Source organism: Enoplosus armatus, chromosome 24, assembly GCF_043641665.1.
Source record: "Enoplosus armatus isolate fEnoArm2 chromosome 24, fEnoArm2.hap1, whole genome shotgun sequence".
Lineage (NCBI taxonomy): Eukaryota > Metazoa > Chordata > Actinopteri > Centrarchiformes > Enoplosidae > Enoplosus > Enoplosus armatus.
In genome coordinates this window covers 9,966,958-9,983,414 of record NC_092203.1, presented here as the reverse complement: position 1 = coordinate 9,983,414, position 16,457 = coordinate 9,966,958, and the positions used below count along the sequence as shown (strand labels likewise).

General features: G+C 43.0%; 2 protein-coding genes across 2 annotated transcripts; both read right to left on the bottom strand.

Moving 5' to 3' along the window:
* Positions 1 to 246: 246 nt before the first annotated feature.
* LOC139306743 (transmembrane protein 237B-like) lies at positions 247 to 4,220 on the bottom strand. The gene is made up of 14 exons (XM_070930694.1): positions 4,051 to 4,220; positions 3,699 to 3,734; positions 2,774 to 2,805; positions 2,633 to 2,646; positions 2,474 to 2,545; positions 2,175 to 2,303; positions 1,880 to 1,973; positions 1,633 to 1,790; positions 1,416 to 1,548; positions 1,131 to 1,322; positions 969 to 1,042; positions 762 to 849; positions 562 to 683; positions 247 to 458 (listed from the first exon to the last, which is right to left on the bottom strand). Exons 1-14 carry the CDS (start codon positions 4,069 to 4,071, stop codon positions 394 to 396), a joined length of 1,230 nt encoding a protein of 409 aa, XP_070786795.1. The 5' UTR covers positions 4,072 to 4,220; the 3' UTR covers positions 247 to 393.
* Positions 4,221 to 5,212: 992 nt separating this feature from the next.
* On the bottom strand, positions 5,213 to 13,484 carry LOC139306737 (MAGUK p55 subfamily member 4-like). Its single transcript, XM_070930689.1, has 21 exons — positions 13,427 to 13,484; positions 13,132 to 13,253; positions 12,894 to 12,971; positions 12,718 to 12,801; positions 12,172 to 12,303; positions 9,361 to 9,442; positions 8,923 to 9,008; positions 8,612 to 8,686; positions 8,332 to 8,528; positions 7,717 to 7,775; positions 7,580 to 7,597; positions 7,425 to 7,466; positions 7,299 to 7,319; positions 7,156 to 7,170; positions 6,977 to 7,018; positions 6,728 to 6,889; positions 6,538 to 6,618; positions 6,224 to 6,317; positions 6,013 to 6,121; positions 5,752 to 5,886; positions 5,213 to 5,404 (listed from the first exon to the last, which is right to left on the bottom strand). Exons 1-21 carry the CDS (start codon positions 13,482 to 13,484, stop codon positions 5,213 to 5,215), a joined length of 1,884 nt encoding a protein of 627 aa, XP_070786790.1.
* Positions 13,485 to 16,457: the final 2,973 nt, after the last annotated feature.

Below are 16,457 nucleotides of genomic sequence, written 5' to 3'. Positions count from 1 at the left end.
TCAGAAGGAATCGATGGATAAGCTTGATACTTGATAAATAAATGAAATGTAACTGCTTTAAACGCTTACACTTTCTCTGAACTGCTTTCACCCATTACATGTCAGCTGACACTTAAACTAAATCCCACAACTTCTGATTAGTATGACATACTAATTTATTTCTCATATATTTATCTATAGGTGTATTCTATTTAAAAACAATAAAGAAGCATTGTTGGATTTGTTGGATAAAACTCTGTATTTAAAAAGAGACGAGCACATTCACTTTTCAAAGCATACAAAAATAATCTACAAAACCAAAGTTCACTGCCAAAATACAGTTAAAAAATATGTGCAAAATGACAACAAAGCTGTCCAGTAGGTGTCACAGCAGATATACAGAATATTTTCTTCTCAGGCGGTCATTTCTGATCTGTCCTCTGGTTTTGGAGGCTCAGTCTCCATGGCCATCAGATAACCTGAAGAAGAAGCACAAGATAATCAAATCAACGTTTTACGGTGGATTTTCAAAACTCAAAATTGACATTAAAGCAGTATTCGTCACAGATTATTCTTTCTCACACTCTGTGTAGTCTGTTTCGGGTCGGATGGCGATGAAGATCCAGGCCAGCCCCACCAGCAGAGCCACCACCAGGTTGACGGTCACCCACGGGTGGAGAATCTGGTGCTCCGACCCCGGAGGCCTAGAGGAGAAAAAGGACAGTTATCATATCAAGGCTTCACAGTAAGACAGAAACATGACATGAGTCCAGTGAGCTCACCATAACGTTGTGTTGAAGTCTGGGTACAGGTTGATTCGATCGCTGGTCATCTGCTGGCTCAGAGAGAGGACCAACGCTGAGAAATACACTGGAGGATACAAAATGAACAAAGAGTGTGAGTCTGTTGTTTGTTTGAGAGGAAAAGCATCGTTAACCCTTCAGAGCCCCGTGCTGAAGGGGTAAAGTGGAGTAACAGCGTGGACTCACAGAATGAGGCGAGAGCGACGGGGTCCAGGGTGATGAACTCCCGCAGAGCCATGGAGCCTTTGGCCAGGTTCACTCTGAGAACACAAGAGTTCAATAAACAACTTGATTTTAGCTGCATTCGTCACAATAAACATTTTACAAAGCAGCATCCTCCAGCTTTACCTGTCGAAGGCGGCCACCGTGCTGATGGCCAGCAGCATGTAGAGCAGAGACTGGGACGGGTAGGCCAGGACGTGGTACTGCTCCAGCAGGTTGGACAGAGCGGTGAGGTGCTGCCCGGCTAACATGTACACCACCACCACGTTCCACACGGCGTAGCCCGCTAGGAAGCCATGACAATACAGACCGAACACCCTGAACCAGATGCAAAGGAGAGCAGGGATATTTAGGGGGGGGGGGGGCTACACACTTGTACATATTTTGGAAGCAGAGAGACTTTTCCTTCACCTGAAGCCTTCGTGCACTCTGATAGAAACGTCTCTGGTGGTCCAGAGCGGCTGAATGTGCTGGAAGTCCGTCATATTATCCATCTGGTCGCTGGTCTTCCTCCAGTCTGAGCGCTCGGCAGCCTGGAAACGCTCTCCATGAAAAACACACACACTTACAAGTTCAAACTACCACTTTTACCTTTTAACAGACCACATCTTCTCCTTTCGTTACTCACTGTTCCTCTCGACGAAGACTTTCCCCACCGGCTGGCTCTGACCCTGCGGAGCCGAGAACAGGGAATGCTGGGGGATCGGAGGAGGGGTGTCGGTGATAATATCATCCTCTTCTACGTCCAATTCGTCGGGAAGCTGTGATTCAGCCACTTTTGACTTCCTGAAACCACAAAGAATAACGGTTATAGAGAAAAATGAATCATATACAAAATACTTCAGTCATAGAGAAGAAAGAAACAAGAAACAAACCTTCTCTTTTTGGTTTTTTTCACCACTTCTTCTCCATCGGTGGTCTGATCTGCTGCATCTCCGTTCACCAGGTCAGCTTGGTCGTCGTCAAGATCTGAAACCACAAATGTACACATCTTTAGATCTCCTTCTTCTTGAGCTGGCCAGTGATCTCGATCCTCTCCGCTGTTTTTAGAGTGAAATTGTTTTCTTGTGATGGTCGAGAAGCCTCAAAAATGTACATTTCATCGTGCACATCATGATGAACATCTGAAGGTTGTTAGAAGACAAGCAGCATTGTGTTCTCAGTCTTTACCTATAGTGGCTGTTTTCTTCTTCTTCTTCCTCCTCTGCGGGGGGGCATCCGTCGGGGGTTCCAAGGTAAGTTGCTCTCTGACCTCAGATTCCCTCCGGCTGCCCAGGCCTCCCATCTCCATCCCCTGATCTAAACAGGAAACAACAGAAGCTTTCCACATTACAAAGCTATATCATGATTCCTTTTTTGCAGCAAAACCAAGCAATGAACTTCCGATCTCTTGATTTTAAGTCAGATATATTATTCTATGTCTAAAAGACATCCATCTACAGTGATGTTAAGTATCTTAAGTCTTGTACCGTCCATATCGTCCACTCCATTTGTCTCCTTTCTCACCCTCTTCTTCTTATGTTTCTGTGCTGGTGCTTCTCCTGTACAAGATGATGCATAAATATAGAAAAAGTTAAATTTAATCAAGAGCTTCAGTGCAAATATGAGATGTTTTCATCTTGGCTCACCAGCTGTGTCTTGACTTCATGTTTCCAAACGTCCGACAGAAGAGAGAAGAAAAGGTTTGGTTTGACTGTTCAGCAGAAATACTGCAGATACGATGACATTATATCACAGCAGCTGTTACAAATAAAAACACATTCACCTACCTCGGCATTGCAGGAAGTGCTCGTTGCCCTCGCTTGAGAGACAAAAAGAGAAGTCAGTTTGGTCCCGTTAAATGTAGCGTAAATACATGAACAAATGACCTCTTATCTGAAACAAGGGGCCCAGATGCAAAGGAAGAGTTTCTTTGAAAGACTTTGTGTGACCTTTCCAGAAAACATCAGTTATAACATACAGTCACAGATGAGACAGCAAACCTTACCGTCGTCTTTCTGGCCATTCCCAAGAATAGAATAAGAGTGGAGTGAAGCTACACATAACATCTTGGCTGACTGTTAAATCCCTGGCTAAATCTGTGTCCATACATCCGCCAGGACCGAGGATTACTGAGGGCAGAGGTCAGACGGCTCGAACCTTTTCAGACTCTTGTTGTAAGCGTTTGAGTGAAACGTCCAGGAAGTGTGCGTCTGTGGAATCTGGTTTAATCTTTCTGGCGATGTTTGTGGAGGTGGTGAATAAACAACAACACCTTTATTGTGTTTTATTGTCTCTGCATGTACTCGGGGAAATTCTGAGGACCTTTTTATTACTTGTCTGGTTTTGTTAAATGACAAACAACATATAAAAAGCCTCTTATTTGGGAGGGGGGCTTTTAGATCAGATATCACAGAGGTCTCTTTCTGTCACATCCAGCTTTTTCATTGTGATATTTATTGAAGCTGAAACCAGAAAGTTTGACATTTCTACTTGACAAAGGACTTCAACAATTAATCTATTATCAAAATTGCTGATGACTAATTGAATCACCGACTAATTGGTACAACACTGGTGTATTTTTATTACTATAAAACCTGTATGATATTCAAATTGTGCTGAAATGATTTGCTTTTATGAAATACAACGACCAGATATTTAATGTTGGATGAAGTTCCTGGCCTTTCTCGGTTTAATTGAAGTTATATGACCAACCTGTGGAAGAGGCGGGAGCTCCCTGGGTCGCATTTTCTATAATAACAAGAAACATAACGTCATCTAGATTGTTAGCAATATTTACAAGTAAGCTAGCTTTCTATAAGTATCCCAAATGTAACGTAACCGTACGTTATTACCGAACAGTCTGGAGCTAGTGTACTAGTTAAAGTTAAGTTAGTTAGCCTTAGTTAATACACAAAAAATATTGTTTACACCAAAAATAATTTAGAAATATTACAATTTTCGTCAATACAACATTTAGCTTTATGCTAACGCTAGAGCTACTGTAAAATCAATCAAGTCAGGTTACCGTTAGCTATCGTTATTCAGCGTTGGGAAAATAAGTTACCTTTGAGCCTCCCGTATCCATACTGTAAAACTTCTCCTAAAATTACGCCTTTCAATATTCTTCTAGTTAAATCATCTTTAGATGATAAGTATAATTTAACGACTACAACTGTTAAAAGGTGAGTACACCGCTACTTTGATTATTTACTTTATTTACGCTCTGCAGGCGGAGAGACGTTACCCGGATGTTTTTACGAGTAGCACACAAAACTTCCTGTATCTTCAAAATAAAAGCATAGAACGTAGTAAAACATGAATAAATGAGTGATGAAATGCATGATTGAATAAATTACTATCAGAAGTGGTTTATTAATATCACAAACTGGTACAAATATCAAAATGTCATTGATTTGCTTGCATATTATCACATTATGACAGCTTTTTGTTAATGTTTAGTAAATCTTGAAAAATTTTGGCATGCAATGACACATTTTAGACAAAAGGAAACCACAAAGAAATTAGCAAATTCTGAATGAAAAACAAAACATAAAACATTAAACCACTTTGCTTTCTAGTATGTAAACATCAATTGGAAAAAGATCCCATTCTTGCAGGTCTGTGTAGAAGAGTGGGGAGCAGGGCAAGAAATGTACTTGTTTTTGTCTCTTTTGTTCACAGTGATCATTTTACTACATTTTCTTTCTATGAGAAATGAGCCTATAATGACTTTTGTAATAATTAAACTATATGGGTTTGATGCTCTGCTTACTTTAGAAAATCTGATGTCTTTGTTGTTCCAAAAAGCCCAGAAGAAGATGCACTTAAGTTGTTTTAAACTGCTTAGAACAAAGAAACAAATTGTAAACTAGTATTTACTTCTAGTTGGCTCTAAATTTAAACTTCGGACATTAAACTCTGACACAGTTTCGTGGCTTTCTTTGGGCTTGAGTCCAGCTCCATCTTATCTTTGGGGATTTGAAGCGACTTAAGCACCAGATCAAGCACACAAGTAACAAGAAGATTAAAATAAAATAAAAAAATATGTAGATTTCTTTCATGTCCTTCTCCCCTAAGACATTCAATGTTAGATAAAACATTTACAAGTAAAGATTCCTGTTTTACAGTGAGGAATCTGTAAAATGAGACTGAAAATAATGGCTGCCATGATAACAGGGGTCACATCTCTTTTGTCCCCTTGTCTCCTCTTCCTCCTCCGTCCTCCCTTACGACGGGGCGGTGGGTCGTATCCAGCTGGCAGGGACCCACTGCGGCTCGTCCTGCGCCTTCATCACCGCCGTCAGCAGCTGGACGCAGGAGTCCTGCAGCTCATCGTTGACGATCACGTGGTCAAAGAACTGGCAGTAGTGGGACTCGACCTTCCGGGCAGTTTCTTCCATTTCCTGGAAGTCTTCATCCTGTTGGAGGAAACAAAAGTCAGAAGTGATTCCAGCTCCAAAAAGTGACCAAATCCCTTTTTGTGTGTGTATCATCTCTCTGATCCATTTTATTTTTATTTAAATATCTGAATTGAAGCTCAACATGTCACTTGTTATCGATTATCTGTTTGAAAAGTCAGTAAAGTCTGAAAAATAAGTTGATAACCTTGATTCACGCTGTCAAATGATGATTTTAATGTCTTAATGTTTTAAATGCCTTTTTGGTTTTCCATGCGCAAATAACAAAACAGATATAAATGTTTTTTCTTTTGACTTTACAACATTTAAAAGCTTCAAATCAAGATCAAAATAATAAGAGAGCTTACTTTGTATGGCCGGTTGACGTAGTAGTTGGTGGTGATGTACGAGTCCTGTCTGGTCTCCCTGAGGCGCTCCGGTGACGGAGGCTTCACGTAGATGACGTAGGCCCTCAGTTCGTGGGTCCTCACTGCCTGAATGGCCTAAATGGAGACATAAAACAACAACATTCAAATTAAAGCTACCGCAGGTAATTTAGACTTAATGGGTGCCGACCATTACTTTTTAAATGGAACGGGGGCTCAAATCGATGAAAACATTTCACTCACGTTTGGCTCGATGTCTATGACACAGATCTTTCTGCTGTTTAAAACTTCCCTCACAGACTCGATGCTGGTGCCGTACAGGTTCCCTTTGTACTCGCCGTACTCCAGAAACCTGCAGGATACAGTTGTGGTGCGTGCAGTCACAGCTTTTTATAATATCGGAGGGTTTAAATTAGGAAGAACAAGAGGAGAAATGACTGTTCGACTGTTGTACCTGTTGTTGTACATCATGTTGTCAAAGATTTCTCGGCTGGTGAAGTGATACTCTCTGCCAGACTCCTCGTATCCTCTGGGTGCTCTTGTGGTGTCTGGTCCAGGAGAAGAGAAACACTTCATTCACATTTTATAAAATATATAAAATACTGTTTCTCTTTGAGACAGAAAACCAGCTAACGAAAGAACTGGTCAGAAGCTCTCAGAAGGAAGAAAAAACAGGACTTTTCCGTGTTTTTTCGGTGTTTTAATAAACATTTTGGTCATTTAATTGAGTCTAAATCCAGTGGATGATAATGAATGACTGGTACGTACGAGGCACGGCTCCCTGGAAGATGTTGGGGTTAATTTCAATCAAGCGCCTCCGAAGTTCATTCACGCCCACACCAGATGGACCTGAGGGGAAAAAGACAACAGCTAAAACTTTATCATAATCATACGTTTAATCACGTGTTTTCTGATTTAAACTAAAAGACAGGGTGGCTACTGTAATGTAAAGTTGTACCTAAGAGGGCGACGAGGCGGTGTGCGTCCTGCGGGTGGCGCTGGTAACGCACCACCTCCTCGTAGGGGCTGTTGCAGCTGCTGGGGCAGCGGCTGTGGCAGGACGGCTGGGTGGTGCTGTGAAACCGCCGCCGACACAGACGCATGCTGCGCCTGAAGCCCACTGAGAATCACATATATTAGATATTATATTTCAGGTTCTCAATAACAAGAGTGAATATCAGTGCAGCTGAGAGTCAAGCTGTCTTACCCAAGTAGAAACCTTCAGTGTTGCCGCAGAAGTCATCCTCCTCTGGTTCGACATGAAGAGAAGCAGAGTGGCACGCATGGATTAACTGTCATATAAGTTCTTTTCAAGCACTTGTGTGAATTTGTGAGTTTCCTTCTCGCAGGCAGGTAGAAAGACAAAACATCTGAGTAGCATCTCACCTTCTCTGAGCTCCTCTGAGATTTCCCCCCCGTCAGACAGCAGGAGAGTTTGGGAACGAAACAACAACAAATGTCTGAGACGAAGGGCGGCAGACAGAGCGACGCTTTGCATGAGTAACCAACACTAACAAAGACTTACCTACCAGATTCAAATGCCTCCTCGTCTGACAGAGAGAGAAACACACAGAGGAAATGAAACACAGCAAAGTTTAGTTAAGTGTGTGTGTGAAACAGGTGAATAAAGCAACAAGTGACAGGTGAAGCTTTACCTGCTTCCACACATTTCTCATCGATGGCCATCAAGTCTTCCTCTGTGGGTGAAACATGGAAATAAAAAGTTATGTAACAGAACATTTAGTTTAAAAGCTAAATGGCAAATGAGCTAATTCACCTACAAGTGCCTAAAGCGTGAACGTCTCCTTACCTTCCTCCACAGTGCTCACTTCAGTAAGCGTCGGGTAAAACACAATGAAACTCAATTGTGAAACCAAGTTGTCAATTAATTTGGACTTTTACATGATAAAGTCTGAGATAAGTTAAAGTAAATTCGGGTGAACTTACAGGTCTGTATGCAGCCGTGTGGCTGATAAGACTGAGACCACCAGAACTCCCTCTGCTTCCTGTTACAACATGCAGATTTAAATGCAGCCACATCACACACAACATACTGACTGCAACTTTATAAACGTTTCAAATCATAATGCTGCCTCTGAACTAATCTATTAGTCTTTAAAATGTCAGAAGATAGTACTGAAAATTAAAATCATAAAATCCCAGAGACGTCAACAAATAAATTTAATTTTAAATGATATAAAACTGATAAAATAAGAAAATTCTCCCATTTAAGAATCTGGACCCGGCAATTGTTGTTGGCATTTTTGCTTAAAAAATGACTGAAATGATTAATCTATAATAGTCTACCTCAGCCTGGAAGATTTACTCTTCAAATCTCAACTAATTTGCTGAATAAAAAAGTTCCTTATTGGTTAGCTACACTCGATGAAACAGATTTTTAAAAATCAGCTTTGAAACATGCTTAAACTTTGAATAACAACATAGTTGTTCAAAGTTTCTTGCAAACCCTTCGGGCAGATTTTAATTAAAACTCTGCTGATGTTTTAAGGAAAGTTATTGTTAATTATAACACCCCCGTGAATATGAACAAACCCTCCTGACCGTTTGAGCAGGTTGGTGGAGGGGATGAGGCCGGCGCAGGCCGTGTTGCAGGGCAGTTTCTTGGCCTGCCACCAGAGGGCGTCCGTCTGGTCCACGATCTCCAGGACGTCACCTTTTCTGAAGCTCATACCGGCGTCGGCGCAGGGGATGGTCGGGTCCTGCTGGGGGCTGTAGTCGGCCAGGGCCCGCACGTACAGCTAACACCACACAAGGCAGTTCATCGTGATGATGTGCCGTTTTTAAAGGAGGTTAAAACAAAGAGGAATAGAAGGAGGCTTACCATCGTCTGGTTGTGGACCGGCCTCTCTGTGATGGGGACGACCTTGAACATGATGGTGCCCTGAGACCTCGCTTGCTGATTGGTTGTAAAAGAAACAAAATGGGTTAATTAGCAGATATAAAGCCCTTTAGAGAGGCTGTGATGCCTTTTGCTTTTTCAATTTGTTGTGGAGGATTAGCTGGTGATTCAGAGGTCTGGAAAGACGGCGACAGAGAAGACGATTTGGCATTTAAGACCGCAGACATGGAGGAGGGAAAAGGATATACATAATAGGATTAAAATAAAATTCATGGTCTTAGTACATGACCTACCACAACTTGGATAACTTGCTCAGGTTCCATCCCATCCACAGGAAAACCATTCACCTCTATGATCCGGTCCCCTGCATGCAGCAGACCTACACACGAACATAAACACAAAGAAGTCACCACAATCTGCTCATTTATATATTATGTCTTTTCGTGTGCCAGATTTAGCTTGACATATAATATAATACAACATAAATTAGGTTAGAGGGCATAAATAAGATCAAAAATGTGCGGAAACACAATAAAATGTGAGCAGGAAAGTTTCATTCTTGTCTGTAACAAAATAATAAAAGCTCAAAGATCCACTTAGCAGCTTAGAGCTTTAAACCACATCTTCGTAGTTTGCCTTTGAGCTGGGATTATTTTGTTCTAAACACAATGAAAGTTTTTAAAAGGGTAGTTCTTCAACAATAAACATTATCCTTGAGAGGAACGGCTCACCGCTTCGATCAGCCAGCCCTCCATGAATCACCCGAGCAACAAAAATCTCCCCTGTGATCTCGTTTCTCTTTATAGTCGCTCCCTGCAACAGAAAAAGATGAAAACAGAATAAATAAAGCTGCTGTAATGAGGAGGAGAAGCACGTGGAGCTCCGATCGAATCACACGAATGAAGACAGATAAGGTCGATGGAGTCGGTGGGAAGCCATGAAATGAGGGCTGCAGGCATCAGACAGCGTTGGTGAGGAGACAGAATGAAATGGTCCAACTCGACGGAAGACAGCGACGAGAAATGCAACAAAAAATACAAAATAAATGTCAACTACCGCTGTGCAGGTTTGCAGGCCAGCCACTCTGCGGAGACGGCTTGAAAGGACCCAAGAAGTCCACTCTTTGGACACTCTTCGGGGTCTCTCATGTCGCCTTCTTCCTCCTCTTCTTCCGCTGGTTTGATGGACCTCCTTTCACGGCGAGGGAGGTCTCCTTCGGCTCGTCCAGCAGGCCGTTGGTCAGGAGGTGCTTGGACGCTTGGAGCTCAGCGTGAACGTGCTTATTTAGTGGCAAAGGGGCATTCTTGGTTTTGGGGGTGGTTCGGGGTGACCCGCGGCAAGGTACAGACAGAGAGCTGGTCCCCTGAGAGGTGGAGGGAGCTTCCAGGGAGCTGCTGAGGGAGCTGGAGGAGGAGGAGGAAGGAAGTGAGGGGAAGGAACATCTGGACTGGTGTGTCAGGGATGGACGTGGCTCTTCACTCTTCGGTGTTTGGCTTTTCTCGGGTGTGCCGTCTTGTTCTGCGACTGCAGGTTTTGGGGCATTCATCTCGGTCCTGGTGATGGCGAGGAGGGTCTGCAGCCGGTCCACCACCTGCGTGAGGAGCGCCAAGGCCTGGGAGTTGTCCTGCACCGTGTCCGACATGCGTTCAGTCGCGGCGGCCATCTTCTCCCCCAGGAGCTTGATGTCTTTGGTGCTGCTCTCCATGGAGCTGGCGGCCAGCTGCACCGTGGTCCTCAGCTCGTCCAGACTCTCCTGCTTGGCGAGCTCCACAGGGGGCACCGGGGGCAAATCCACCACACGGCGAGGGCGCACGGGGGTTGGGGGAGCAGTGCGGATGCGAGGGCTTTGGCTTCGAGGTCCTGGCTGGAGGTAGTCATCTACATTGGAGTAGTAGGGTACTGTGAGACAAGGGGGAGACATAGTCCACCGCCGGGCTGTGGGAAGCGGGGGGGACGCAGCATCTGCAGACTCATCTCCGCTGTCTAGCTCTTCAATGATGTTGTCTCCAACGAAAAAACAGACATCGTTAATCGATGAAAAGTCACGAGTGGCTGTGATGAATGATGGAGGAAGAGGACGCAATGACGGAGGATGAACAGATCTTTTCTTACCAATCAGAACAGAGCTGTAGACCGAAGGCGCAGAGCGGTTCAGGCTTTGCTCCCAGAGCAGGTTGGTGTAACAAACTCTGCACTGGCTCACCGGCTTGCTGCAGCACGTCTGACAGTTACTCATTGGCTTATAGCGAGATGGAGGCCGAGCTGCTGCTGCATGACACGGCGGCTCAGTTGGCGGGTAGCTGCCTCTCCGAGCGCTACACCACAACGAATCCTTGACCTCCAGGCTCCTTGCAGCAGGGCTCCGGACCCTGAATGCACCATCTCGGTGAAGCCTCTGCCGGGTCAGACACCTCAGGGTGTCCCAGTGACTCTGGATCCCCTCTCTGGAGCTTTTTGCATATGGGGAGGACGCACTGGGCAGCGGCAGCCCGACTCTCTGGTGGAGCTGTGAGACAACAAAGTCACTCAAAAGTAGAGGGAACTGTTCAATACAGAACTTCCATCGGAAAAATGCAAGGTTTAAAAGACTGAATATTTGCTTCATTGATGAGAACACTTGTCATTCTCACAATCTTATCAGTACTTTCTGTTGGAAGAGCTGTATAATAAAACACCCAAAAGACAAACAGAAGACTTGTATATAAGTATTTTGCAGATATTGATAATAAATGACTGACGTCTCCAAACGATTTTGTTTTTCTTAAAAATCCTTCTTTGTCAGTGGTCTCTGCTGTTAAGGAAATTATCTGTAGCATTAACAGACAATTATTCAAATGAGAGATTATAAAATTCAAACATCTGGTCTCTGTTGGATGCAGTCAGCTGTTATTATATATTTGGCAAAAAGAGAAAAAAGCCTACATATTAAAATATCCACGAGCATCTGCTTCCACAGTGTTGGGATAGCAATTCTATTGTGCTCCAGTTTATATCCTGAAATGTACGCAGGGTTTACAGGCAAGGACACGATTGATAATGTGTTATTTATTCCATTAAAAACACATTAATATTTGACTTTTAGATATTAGGGGCAGTTTAACGGGTCACCCAAATCACAAAATATATTGTCCTACTTATCCCTGCTGGTTAAGCCTCACAGATCATTTAGGTTTTATGTGCAGAAGAAAAAGTCCCATTATTGACCATAATGGCCTTGAGTCCAAACGATCTCAAAGGGACAGTCAACAGTCAATTTTTATGCTCAGAGAGGTTTGTCTGACGGGTTTCCCTGATCCCAGGAAGCCTGTTTTTGTAAAGAGGGATTAAAATTTACTTTCAAGCATAACAAGGCGGGTGATCCCATCAAAATGTGACCTCATCTTCAGATCAGGTGGTGCCTGAACTCAGGCCCCAGGCACGCTAATTGTAACACCATCTAATCAATCAGAAAATCATAAACCAAACTTCATTTGCATTTTTTACATTTTAACAATTCTTACATTTTAGATGAGTAATGAAGAGACTTTAGCGGTGTAGCTCACCAGAGGCTGCTTGTTCTTGACCAGGCAGACGATCCTGGTGGCCTCCTCATCGTCCGGCACATCCTCTGGCATCGGTGGCAGTACCGGCTCATAGTCCTTCTGGGCCACCGTATCATGAGCTGAGAGAAGAGCCTACGAACATGAAGATCAAGCGGTGTTTTGATGGAAAGCTGCTGCACCGGTGGTCAAAATAACGAAGCAGTTCAGGTTCATTTTGGTACATTTCTGCCGCCTTTTAAACTGTTCTCACCCCTCGTGCATGGCACCTTTTTATTCTGCACAAACTCATCTTCAAGTCCAACTTATCATTTTGTCAATTGAACAAAAATGATAAGGAAAAAGACAAATCTTTAGTGATAATCACTCAAAAAAATGTTTCACCATTTACAGCAGAAAAATGTAGGAAATCAGCAATTTCAACCAGTTTTCTCAGCTTGTGTGTTCATGATGTAGAACTAAAGCCATGCTAATATAAAGAAGACAGTATATCCACCGATAAATAGACTCCAGAGGGTTAACATTGGATCACTGGACGTGGTTTCTCACCTGCAGGTGTGGCTGTCTCAGGAGACGGTAGAGCTCTTTGGCCTCTTCAGAGCAGCCTGGCAACGCTCTGATGTCGATCAGCAACTGCACAGACCAGAAACAGTATATCCAACATTTAAAAAAAAAGACTTCTACAAAATGAATGTGAGAGACAAATTATTGAACATGAGTGGAACCTGGAGGGAAAGTCCTGAAGCGTAGTCCAGAGCTGGTGCTGGGGAATCTCTCAGGTACCTTTGCAGACACTCATAAACCTGAAGACAACAGTTACAGTATTTTTGTGAGTATTTAAGACGCTCATTTATCCTCAAACACTGTGAGGCTGTTATATATCATCAATCTTTGAGACACTATGTCTAAATCATGACTGATGTTAATTATTTTGCTCGTTAAGAATAAAGTGAACTTTCAGACCTTGAGCAGCGACTGCAGCCAGGAGGCGTTCAGCAGACTGTGGAGGATCTCTGCTCCATCGATGTCGTGGTTCACTGACTGCCTCACCTCCTCAATCACATCTGTCAGGATCTGACGCAGGCCTGCAACACACACACACACACACACACACACACACACACACACACACACACACACACACACACACACACACACACACACACACACACACACACAAACCAGTGGATTATTAAGGGTGTATAAAGAAAGCTAAAGTAGCATATTAACGTAGTAAAATGTAATTTCCCCTACTGACCGTGTTCTCCTAGTTCACAGTGGGGGTTCAACACCTGAGCCTCCACCGCCTGCCTCATGGTCACTGGACCCCCGACCTTTGACCCCAAACACCCGCTGACCTGGAAACAGAACAAACAGCTCAGCTATATATTTTGAGTACTTCAATTACAATATATATAAATATATACAAAGACTAACTGAGGTTTTCTGTGTTTTCCATTGAACAACATTTTATTCATGAATGTGCCCCATGTTAGTACAAAATAAAATAAGATAATAAAAGTCTAAAAAACTAGATTTGTACACAGGGAACCTGTACGAGATTTGGCTGCAAGATCAGCTAATAATACAGAATCTGCTTTAATTTGCAATTAATCAAATTAAACCAACCGAGACTTCTGGGCCTCTTCTGTGGCACCAGTAGCCTGGTCAGTAATCCAGCCGTGAGCGTGCCAGGTAGGGAGGTGCAGTTACAACTCCATGACTGTGTTAGTGTGAATGGGGTCAGGGGTTAATGGCACACTTCACGGCAGCTCGTAAGAGCGACGGCGATGTAAATACAGAGATGTGCAGCCCATAATCTCTGGCTGGTGACTCATCAGGGGAAAGCAAACAGAAGTATCCACAAAAAGCTGTTTATTTTTAGGAAAATGTTATTTTAACCTACATTAGGTCAATTTGACTGTTAAACAGGTTAATAAACTAAGTTCAGACCATCACAAACACATTGGAAAGATGACAGCTGTATTCAAGCAAAAATAACAGTTAAAAAGTTTGTTTGTAAGAAATAATCCTCAAGAGGTTTCTGTAGTTAAAGTAGAGGAAGAGGATGATCCCTGTGGCCTTCCTCCAAGCCCTTGTCTCTATTGAAAAAAAAGCAATTCAATGCATCTCACCTCTGTGTCTGAATCCTGAGGGATGACACAAGCTTTTATCCTCCAGCTCCTGCAGGTTTAAGCACCAATGCGGTTGCAGGAAAACGTATATATGATGGGAAAATATTCCCCGGAGACGGGACGGAGCACTACGCTTTCATCGAGCTACGGGGAACAAGAGAGAGGGAGGGAGAGAGAGAGAGAGAGGGCTGTAATCTCTCCCGATCCCACTTAATCCCGGGCAAGTGAGCCGCCTGCCTCTGGCCACCGGAAGCCGGTTCCTCCCTCACCGGCTGGCTGGTTGCCGCGGAGCTGCCAAATCTTCTTAACTCTTTCAGCTGTGAGCGGCACGCAGGAGGAGCAGCGACTGGCCGAGGAGAGAGAGAGAGAGAGAGACAGAGAGACAGAGAGAGAAAGTAGGTGTCACTTCAGAAGACGAGAGACAAGCTGAAGGAGCACATCCTGCTGCAGTTTGTACTCACAGCTTAGAGGAAGTCTGCATGATTTCAGCTCTTAGAAAGGGTCAGAGCTGAGAGTTAATTAAGGGGAGAAGAGTCAGCAGGAGCCTTTAGTGAGTAATTAAAAGATCTGCTAATCTGCCTCAGCAGCTGGAGTTAATGGAGAGTCTTTTAGTCTCTTTATTCAAGCCCAAAAAATCTGTCAGGAAGGGCGGTAATCTCCTGATTGGTAATCTAATTCCAAAGGAAAGCCAACAAAACCTCCCCTCCCTCCATCGGAAGTCCTAAGACGCCTTATTGAACCCAAAACACTGAGATTATCTCTTTGCTCTTGATAAAAAACAAAACAAAACATGTCTTTGTTGGTTGATTCAAACCCTCAAGAGGATTTGTCAGTTTAACAGCCAAGTGAACCTTTCACAACATATTTTGTCAGTTTCGAGGCTCCATATTTAACAAATCACCAGAAGTAATGTCATCTAAAGTGGGTAAACATGTAAGTCAGGGATAGAAATGTCCTCCAGGTGAGAAGGCGAAGACAGAACTCTGACATTAAAATCGGGTCTGTTTTAGCTGTCGTGGGTGAAGAAATGTGGCTCTTTTTGTTCTTCTTCGACAACAAATTTGGCACTCGTGTGAAGTTACAGCAGAATTACAGCTGAAAAACAATATGTTGGGATGAAAAGATATATATTTATCCAATCACAACTTCCAGGAGCAAAATTTGACGTCTTCTATTGTCCTGTTTTGTCCAAAAACAGGGGGGTTTTTTTCAGTAGGAACCAAACATAACTGTCAGAGCAGATTACTTAGCAATGTCCATCAAATTAGTTTATTGCCGTTTGTTGTTATTTAGAGGTACAATACATTTGACATCATGTAAAAGACACACAGGTGGGTCAGCCAGCTGAAACACAAAATTTCAACTAGTAAACACCAAACTCCATTGACAAAACAGTTAATTTTACACACAATGCAATAGTATGACCTGTGTGGGGTGTTTTCATAGGTGTTGAGGTTCAGTCAGTTAACTAAACAGTTGTCACATGAACCCAACATAAGCTTATAAACATTATCTTCAGTTTATATTTATAACCGTTCAGTCTGGATTTAAAATAGCACTTCATGTAAGTGAGTCAGTTGGGGTACAACCATTACCATAAATGTCCCGTTATGCCTTAGTGGTTTGGTTTGCATGTCAGTTGTGTAAGAACGACTTTCTCCTTCATTTTAAGTGGCAGCCTTCAGATTGTGTTAAGAGGAGCTTAAGTGATATGAGAACATATTGTCTTGTCAGTCAAATAAAGAACATAAACTCTCTGGTCGACAAAATAGTGTAATACCTGGGGAAAGCTTTTCTTTTTCTTTTTTTTGGGCTAAAGTGTGTCCGTAGCGTTTTGGGAATGAACTCCTCAGTTACAAAGACAATGTTGCTTCACTTCTTTAAGTGTCAGGCACATTCGGTCTCAGCGGTAACAAGAGCGCATGAGCGAAGCCCCATTCAAAATGCTGATACACTGAGATGTTTACGACACAGTACCTGCTGAGATTCACTGCAGTTTGAAGCATTGTTTCATTATTAATGCCTTTTCCCAACATTTCCAAATAACACATGAGCATAATTTAATAAACCGCCACCTTACATCAGTTTAGGTTTCTCAGCAAAAGAGCAAAGTTGTTGTAAATGAAATTAAACCGTTTGACACCAATTTTCTGT

Coding starts and splice junctions, on each gene's coding strand:
- LOC139306743 (XM_070930694.1), bottom strand. CDS start 4,071: ATGGATACGGGAGGCTCAAAG. Junction 2,304..2,473: donor TGGAGTGGACGATATGGACG/GTACAAGACTTA, acceptor TTTCCTGTTTAG/ATCAGGGGATGGAGATGGGA. Junction 1,549..1,632: donor AGTCTTCGTCGAGAGGAACA/GTGAGTAACGAA, acceptor TTTTTCATGGAG/AGCGTTTCCAGGCTGCCGAG.
- LOC139306737 (XM_070930689.1), bottom strand. CDS start 13,484: ATGAGGCAGGCGGTGGAGGCTCAGGTGTTGAACCCCCACTGTGAACTA. Junction 9,009..9,360: donor AGGGCTGGCTGATCGAAGCG/GTGAGCCGTTCC, acceptor GTTCGTGTGTAG/GTCTGCTGCATGCAGGGGAC. Junction 6,122..6,223: donor AACATGATGTACAACAACAG/GTACAACAGTCG, acceptor TGTATCCTGCAG/GTTTCTGGAGTACGGCGAGT.